Source organism: Phaethon lepturus, unplaced genomic scaffold (assembly GCF_000687285.1).
Source record: "Phaethon lepturus isolate BGI_N335 unplaced genomic scaffold, ASM68728v1 scaffold16150, whole genome shotgun sequence".
NCBI lineage: Eukaryota > Metazoa > Chordata > Aves > Phaethontiformes > Phaethontidae > Phaethon > Phaethon lepturus.
In genome coordinates this window covers 33436-42471 of record NW_010512769.1, presented here as the reverse complement: position 1 = coordinate 42471, position 9036 = coordinate 33436, and the positions used below count along the sequence as shown (strand labels likewise).

The following is a 9036-nucleotide window of genomic DNA, read 5'->3' as shown; positions in this document are numbered from 1 at the left end:
CCCTTTAGTTTGACCAGCAGGTCTTGAGTCATTAATGCTGGCCTCTTGCCTTCTTTTCCTGATTTCTTACACCTGAGGATCGAGAGCTCTTGCGCTCTGTGGAAAACATCCTTAAAGATCTGCCAGATCTGTCCTGCTCCCTTGTCCCTGAGGGCAGTTCCTAGGGGGTCCTCTTGACTAACTCCCTTGAAGAGTTGGAAGCTTGCTTTCCTAAAATTCAGGGTCCTGACTTTACTCTTTGCCTGCCCCATACCTCTCAGGACTGCAAACTCGACCGTTGCGTTATCACTGCAACCCAGGCTGCCTCCAATCTTGACATCACCAATGACCTCACTTAATTAGCTCACTTAGTTTCTGCAATTCTGCAGATAAAGATTACATTCTAAATGAACAGTAGTGGGAAAAGCAGCGTACATTCAGCTGTCACTCAGAAACATGAACAAAAATTAGAGTAAACACTGAAATAGTAGAGAAGATTCTGTCTCCCAAAGGCTACTTTGCCTTAATCCCTCCTATATACTGCCTACTTCCATGCAGCATGGAAGGCAAGAGCTACATTACCCTACTGATTTGCCTAAGGAGAAAATGTATGCAAATAACTTTCCTAAAGACAGCAGGATGGAATTGCCCCCAGCTCTCACAGTGAAGCCAGTAATATTCACAAACTGAGCGGATACTAGTATCCTTATTCATAATTTAAAGTTGGATTGAGCAAAGCACTTCAGACTTAAACCAATTTCTTACAAGGCAGTGCACAACACAAACATTCTTCTGGTCTTGTTTCAGCCATAAATGCATGTTCTTGCATATGCTATAAAGATTCTGAAGATTTGGTGCTCGTCTTGCTGGCCAGCCACATTCAGAAACCTGCAACAGAGACAGCAGAGGTGAGAAACAAGATTACATAATCACATACATTTGCATAGCTTAATATGTGTATATAAGAGGCAATTTTACACTGTAATGACACCTTCAGGTAGAAATTAAGCAAGATGCTCAAGAAAAGTAGTTACAAACGCTGTCAGCACGACTATATAGGATGAAGTGCAATAAAACTCCTGTCCTGTCTATAGTCTGCTACACTAGAAGTATCAACAACTCAGACTAAGAAAATTTCAGATAGTAAGAAATAAAGTTAGAGACCTTTCAACTTGATTGATGCACATATTCTTAAGCAAAAACAAAACCAGAAAGACTTTGTTTGCTTTTACATTTGTCCTTTATTCAGAGAGTGTCAACAGTTAAGTAATATTCCTTCTGCAGTTAGTGCTACAAACCACTACCAAATAATCAGCTTTACTGCTGAGAGTCTATGCTCTTAAAATCAGCTGTCCATTCAGAGTGCAGTATACAAACCCTGATCCCTGAACACTTGCAATACCTAAAGAGTAGATGTTCTGCCAGGACTAAGGAAACAACTTACAAAGCAAGCTTTTTTTTCTTCTTTCTTTTTAGCCAGGACCACAATTGAATGTGGAAGACCAAGTTTTGTTATCAGCAACTACAGCTATCAGTTTCTTAACATAAATGAGTACAAGGGTTACTCAGATTAATTACCTGAACTGAGCATCACAAAAAATTCTCAGTGAGTTCATTTTTCTACCAAGCTCAGGAAAACACGCTGAAAGAAACACTCTGACATACAAAAGTCTCCTGCTGCTTTTCACTGTATTCAAGTATTTTAATCAGAGAGGGCAGTTTCAGAAAGCACTACTTTGAGAGATTTAAATTGAACATTCTTTTGTTAGTGAAAGCTTACAAAAAGTCACCACTGAACAAATAAAAGCTAAGGCAAGCAGTCCTTTATATTCCTGTTCAACACAGGATTCAATGTGGGCTTAAGTATATCTCAAATATTACAACAGCAGTGAAAGAATCATATTGCAGCGTTACAGCTACAAACCAGAAAACAGCCTAAGAAAGCAGATGTATTCAAAAAAGCAGAAAGAACTGACTTTCTGATTTACCATTTACTTTCTGCTCAAACACGAGTTTTGTTACAAGATGTATACCATACAACATCATCTTCTTTGCATCTGGCTATGTTTTAAGCTCAAATTGTTCTGATCATTAGCAGAATGATGGAAAGTGCACAACTTCTGAGCAATGTATTCCAAGAATGACTCCAAACTAGCGGAAAAGACTCCAAAACTACCATTAACTTTAACCAAGGTTAATGACATTTGCAAAAGTTCCATACACATAGCATGTAGCAAGAAAGCAAGAATACATAATTTCATAAACACCTACTAAGCAAAGCATCATAATTAAGAACATCAGAAGCTGTTCCCTGATAAAGTTTAAGGCTTGCCACAATCATCCTTCGCAGACACTACAGAAAGAGTAAGATTCCTTAGCGTCCTACATGGCTGCTCTCACACAGCACTGAATAATGAAGTTAAGTTGGTCAGTATTGCTCATTGTGCATCTGGGTTTCAAAGATGGACAGGAAATATTTACCCAACATAGTTATAGTTTGTTTTTCAAGTAAAACAGCTGCTTTTTTTTTGTTTTTAAACAGAAGACAGTGTTTTGTAGAAACTTCCTAAATACTTGCAGCCAATGAAGTGGGCAGGAACCTACAATGTTTTACAAATTGTGATCAAACTTTGTTTCCCAGGAAAAAACAAAGATCATAAGACAAAACAAGCATCAAAAGGATAACGTAGACCAAAAGAGTTCCAGATGACCAGTAGATTTACCTCTGCTCATATTATCATTCACAGTACCAATACATCAGGAGTATCAGTGTACAGGAACCTCAGACTTGCATAACCAAAAAACCATACCCACGGTAAAAAATTTCCCAGTCACAGAATTTTTCCATAAACAGAAATTGATAGCTTTGTAAGATGAGGAATAAAGCAGCTTGCTATGTCAGCCTCAGGGGACTTTCCAGCAATCTATCACTAAAAAGCATTGCTGAAGATTTTGCTTTGAGGTACCTGCTCCAAATAATCATGCAGGAGGTTTCCTGCATGATTAAGCTTTGCCTTCCATGTTGAACAGCCTCTGCCTGAACGTCATACTGAACCAGATGCAGATAAAGAAGTTAATTGCCTCCACCCAAAGAGGTAATAATTTTTTCGGGTGTGACAATACTTTGTCTTGTCTACAAGTTTGCAAGGAAACAAAAGGAAGAAGTGACAAGTACTGGACAGAATACATTAAACATACCTCAGCCTGACAGGTTAAGTGAACTTGGATAACTGAAGTAATGCTAAGGATGGCTCTGGAGGATAAGGCCCAAAAGGGGCTTCCTGTAACAAATAAACACTTCTAGACTCTCCTCTAGGCTGTCAGTATTGTGGGGAAGGGGTATGATCACTACAGACTGTTTAGGTTAGGTTTAACATAGCCAGTGCTAGACAACTCACAACACAGTAATGGCCTCCACTGTTGAGCTACTTACAGGATAGTTGAGGTATATTAAGGACCAGACACTGAAGTCCAGTATCTCAGCACCTAACAACCTGTCCTCACCACCTTGGTTACCGAATTAGGCAAGTGTCATCATTTTAGTATCAGAGAAACAGCCAGAAAGGCTAATGGAGGCTCAGCTAAGCTACACCAGTATTTCAGGCAGTAGCAACATGCAGGCAGGTAGGACTAAGCCATATGGGAGTCAAATGGTATGTAGTAGTACAAGAAGAAAGTCCAGTGAACAGGTTGTGCAAATCAGTTGCCAAAGGAATACTATCTCTGTTAAGGAAAACCTCTGAATGTAGGAGAATGAAATTTTAGTAAGATTTTTAATTACATTAAGTATTTTCCATTTATATCTGAGACATGTAAGGTATCTGTACGTGTTTGCAAAAGATATCACTAGCCTAGGAAACACAGACTTTAGTCAGTAAGACTAGTCTTGCATCAGCTAAATTTGGATTGAAAGCAAAGATAAGCAGAACATAGGTTAGGTCTTTCACCTTATGTTTATACTTTTGTCATCTTTTTGATTATACAGCCTACTTTAACATATTTCACAATGAAAAGCTGAAGGTATAATCAAGATATTGTGTTGAAAGACCTTTTACGGAAATACACAAAAACTATACACACCCTATTATGGAATCTTGAAGGCCTGTATGTTCTTGGAGAGAGATTGTACACAGCATAGTGGCCAGGATGTTTAGAGTCCAGACATAACCGCACGTCTTCTATGTTATTTTTGATAGCAGATTCTACACCTTCAGCTGGAAAGGACATCACTGAAGACAGAACAAACACCAGGTGAAGTATTCACAGTTTTCATGTATTAAGAACAATCAGAAATTATTCTTGAGAGACATAGCTATCATACCAGCAATTCGGGAGGTGATGTATGATATATCCAAGTCTCCTTTTGCATAACTGAAATGAAACACATTGCAGTTAATACTGTGAAATAGAACCATTCAAGCCATAAGTCTAAAACCCAGGTCACAGGCTAAACCCACCACCATGAATAATGTTTCATTTCTTCCATCTGAGGCTTGTTATCTGACACTTCAATGTTTTCAGAATAGACATTGTATTTGAACAGTTACTCATTTACATCAGTCACAAGAGAACCATCTCTGGGGATTTTGTACAGATGCCTTCAATGTTTAACTCATTCCTCTAGCCCCTGCTCTTACTGATAAATATTCACTGTAGGTATCAGTTTGAAAGCCTAATGAGGATGCATTAACATCCTTAATGGAGGATATCATAATGCTTAAAACAAAGACCATTTGTTGAAATGTCAAATGATGTAACTCTGGCATGTTACTATCTGGCCCAGATGCCGCCCAATTTCTGGATTCCATATGAAGAGAAGAATCTCCTTCCCCATTTAAATCATTCCTCCACAAATTCACTTCCAAAATTCCCATAGTAAGCAAGGCATTAATCACTCTCATACAGTTGTGCACAAAGAGCAGCCTTTTTGAAAAATAACCTCCCAGCATTTGGGTTGGGGTGGTTTTTTTTGTATTTGGGTCCATTCCCTTCATCTCTACCTAATCACGCATATTATGCCAATTTACTATTTTAAGGCCACTTATTTTTTTGTTTCTAGGACATCTGCTATGTAGCAGGACAAAGACACTCCAGAAGATGACTGAAGAGCCCCAGTGCAAGCCAACACACTTGAGTATAATCACACAGGCCTGCACTTTAATTGGCAAAACAAGAACAAGCCTCCCCTACAGAATTTGGTTTAGTTATCTCTAACTTAGGTCAGTAACATAGTATCTCCAGAATGTACAAATGTCATCACAACTCTATGATTCATGTTTAAGGAATGCAGAGGTACTATCAAAGAAATACTTCTGTATTACTACAAAGTTTCACAATGCTGCTTGAAAGAGCAGACCTAGGATACTGCACTCAAATTTTGAAACATCAAGAGAGAACATTATGTTTTGATTCCTTGCTGCTTGCTAGTAAACATGAAGGAGCCTGGAGGAATTGATTAAAAGATTATTGAAGTTAGAAGGATTGGGAGGAAGATTTTAGGTAAGAACAGCTGTCCTGAACGCTAGGACATTAAGCATTATTTATGCAGAATGGCATAATCAGTGTCCTAACAATAATAATGACCCAAGGTGTGAAGAGAAATTGAAATCACTATAAGGAAGTTTGAGAGTCTCACTAGACAAAGAACTAAAAACTTCAGCCTTGAAAAATCTTGCATAAGGAGGTAGACAAAATGGCCAAGTAAACACTATTTCGAAATTCTTTGCACCTTTGGAAAGACATGACTTCATCATGTAGCTCAGGTGGTAACACTGCTGAAGCCAAATGAATTAAGGCAGAAATTTACATTGAGCTTACCATGATTTCTTACTACAACTAGTGATGAGCATAGTCCTTTATTTGACTGCATCAAATGCTATTTGTTGTTTACACTCACCAGCTTCAAGCAAGAAAACATGCAGATCACTAATTATATCAACTTTTTTTAATATAAAGAACCACCTAATACAATAGCCTGAGAACAAAGAACCTTTATCTCTTCAATGCTGTAACACTGAGGTTAAGCAGCAACTTGAAACAGAAACACAGAATTAAAGAGCAAAATAAGGCAGCCCTCACACCCATTCCTTTAGGAACACTTTCAGATATTGACTTCGCACTAGCAACACCACTCAATTCAGGTTTGCTTTTTGCATTTCTCTAAATTAAAATGCAACATTATTAGGAGCATGGATCTCACCATATACACATTGCTGAAAAAGTGCAGTTTGGTATGTCAACAACAGAACACAGCCAGCTCAAGCTTGCTGTTTTGCAGGAGAAAAATCTGTATGCTTGTTACAACTGAAAAAGCTTCAGAATGTTTGTGAATGTTAATTAAAACATACCTGCTAAACTGCAAAATCAACACAAGTCTCCTAAAACATGTGACCTTGTCCTTGAATTCCTTGAACTTTATTCTGAAGATTTCAGAGCTATTTTAGTAAGACTTGAACACAAGGTACTCTGTTTTTAGTGGAGTGTTTCATGTCAGACTGGTAACTGGGATGGCTTTAAAAGGCAGGAAGGTGAAAAAATGCATATATTTCACACCAGTAAGCATTCCTACACATTTCAAGATATAATCTCTAACTAAAAATCAGGAATAAGGTCTTACTTTTCATGTTAACATTTACATAGTGATGTTTCTGGCATGTAATAAGAGCAGAACATGCAAACAAATCAGGAGATTGCATGGAGGGTTTCTGGTTTGTGATCCATATGGAAAACTCAGTGTACTTTTTAAGGCTTCAGTTAAGCTAAACAGGGAAGTACGTTATGACACCAATATTTAGTCAACTTTCCTGATGATATCAGGCTACTTCAAGGCTTTTTAGTGAGAAGTCATGGGAAAAGTAGCAAATAAGATAGGAATGCTCATTCTGCAGAATAAATACCTGAACAAAATCAGAAGTTTAATTAGATGTGAAAAACTTTTCACTGGGTAAATGGTTGGCATTATCAACCTTGCCAGAGAACAGCTGCACTTAAGGACCATAACTAATACTAAACATCATTCCAGCAAATTAATTTAAAAAAACAATTAAACTCACAAAATAAACTAGTTGGCACACAACACAAAATTCTACAACAGTGCATAATTACCTTGTGTTACTAACAGCTAAAGATAGGAAAGAATAAAGAATGACAGCAACAATGTGAGCACACAAACCATTACCTTCAGTTAAATAATGCTCTAATGCTAAGCAATTTTCCTCCAGACATCTCTATGCTCACAAGAGTAGAAAAACATCTATTCATTAGCTAAACACCACCATTTTCGCAGTCTATTTTTTAAAAGCCAGGAAGAAATGCAGCACTGAAATTCACATCAATCTGTTCCCACTTGGTTTTGCTTCATAAAAGTGAATTAATAATTCAACCACCTAGTGAAACACAGATTCATGAAATAAAACGTTAATGCAGCAACAAACCAGAAACAAAATTACCTTAGCAGCAAAGAAACTGTGGTGGGTTGACCCTGGCTGGATGCCAGGTGCCCACCAAAGCCAATTCATCATTCCCCTTCCCAGCTGGACAGGGGAGAAAAAACATAACAAAAGACTCATGGGTCAACATATGGACAGGGAGAGATCATTCAGCAATTACAGTCACAGACAAAACAGACTTGACTTGGGGAAATTTAATTTATTGCCAAACCAATCAGAGTAGGATAATGAAAACTAAACCCAAATCTTAAAACACCTGCCCCCCACTTCTCCCTTCTTCCCAGGCTCAACTTCACTCCTGATTTTCTCTCTGTCCTCCCCAGAAGCAGCACAGGGGGTTGTGGTCAGTTCATCACACATAGTTCCTACCACTTCTTCCTCCTCAGGGGAAGGACTCCTCACACTCTTCCCCTGCTCCAGCACTAACTGCTCCAGCCTGGGTCCCTTCTACAGGGTGCTGTCCTTCAGGAACAGACTGCTCCAAGTGTGGGCTTCCCACAGGGTTACAAGAAGTCTTGCCAGCAAACCTGCTCCAACATGGGTTCCTCTCTCCATGGGTCCACAAGCCCTGCCAGCAGTCTGCTCCAGGACGGGCTTCCCACAGGGTTACAGCCTCCTTTAGGACATCTCCACCTGCTCTGGCATGGAGTCCTCCACAGCCTGCAGGTGGATATCTGCTCCACCGTTGACCTCCATGGGTTGCAAATGGACAGCCTGCCTTGCCGTGGTCTTCACCACGGGCTGCAGGGGAATCTCTGCTCTAGCACCTGGAGCACCTTCTCCCCCTCCTTCTTCACTGACTTCAGTGGTTGCAGAGTTGTTGCTCTCACATATTCTCACTCCTTTCTTCAGCTGCAATTACAGTCCAGTATTTTTCTTCCCCCTTTCTTAAATATGTTATCCCAGAAGCACCACCACCATCACTGATGGGCTCAGCCTTGGCCAGCAGCAGGTCCATCTTGGAGCCGGCTGGCATTGGCTCCGTTGGACATAGGTGAAGCTTCTAGCAGCTTCTCACAGAAGCCACTCCTGCAGCTCCCCCACTACCAAAACCCTGCCACACAAACCCAACACAATAAAAGGCAGCTAACTGTTCCCTAGATTACTAGATCATAATCTCTTTGGTGAAACAGACTGTTCTGATAAAGCAAAACAAGATTGATCATAAGTTTTGCATGCTGCCTTTCAATACCAGTGAAGACTGGATTCTTAAACATTTACGTATGTTTTTTGGCAGGGAATCTGTAAGCTGTGTGGATGCAGACCTTAATAAGCATAAAAGCTGGTTGGGGTACAGCAGCGTCACAAGTGAGAGGTGGACAAGCTGATCAGAGGTATACTGAAGCCACGTGGCTGCAGACTATCAGTATCAGACTATCAGGCTGCAGTTATCAGGCACACACAGGTACATCTGCTGGAACAAAGTTGCCTTCTACGCAGACGCTGGTCTGCTGTATCTGGCCACTTCAGAGAGCAGTGCGTATCTCCTCTATGTGTATACACACCCTACTACTTTCTTTTTGGTCAGTTTGCATCAAGAGAGGGCTGAACTTCTGTTGCTCTGTGTTCTTTCTCATGTAACTATAAAACTGCTTCTGCCCGACCTGAA

The 9036-nt window shown here is 39.7% G+C and overlaps 1 protein-coding gene across 1 annotated transcript in view; it reads right to left on the bottom strand.

Moving 5' to 3' along the window:
- GAK (cyclin G associated kinase) overlaps positions 1-9036 on the bottom strand; it is a gene marked incomplete at its 3' end in the record, with an annotated part of 44987 nt that overhangs the window by 15032 nt on the left and 20919 nt on the right. Inside the window, exons 11-13 of the mRNA XM_010288137.1 lie at positions 4301-4350; positions 4060-4208; positions 745-867 (exon numbers count right to left, since the gene is read on the bottom strand). Of these exons, the coding sequence (XP_010286439.1) occupies positions 745-867; positions 4060-4208; positions 4301-4350 (322 nt within the window). The remainder of the gene's footprint in view (positions 1-744; positions 868-4059; positions 4209-4300; positions 4351-9036) is intronic.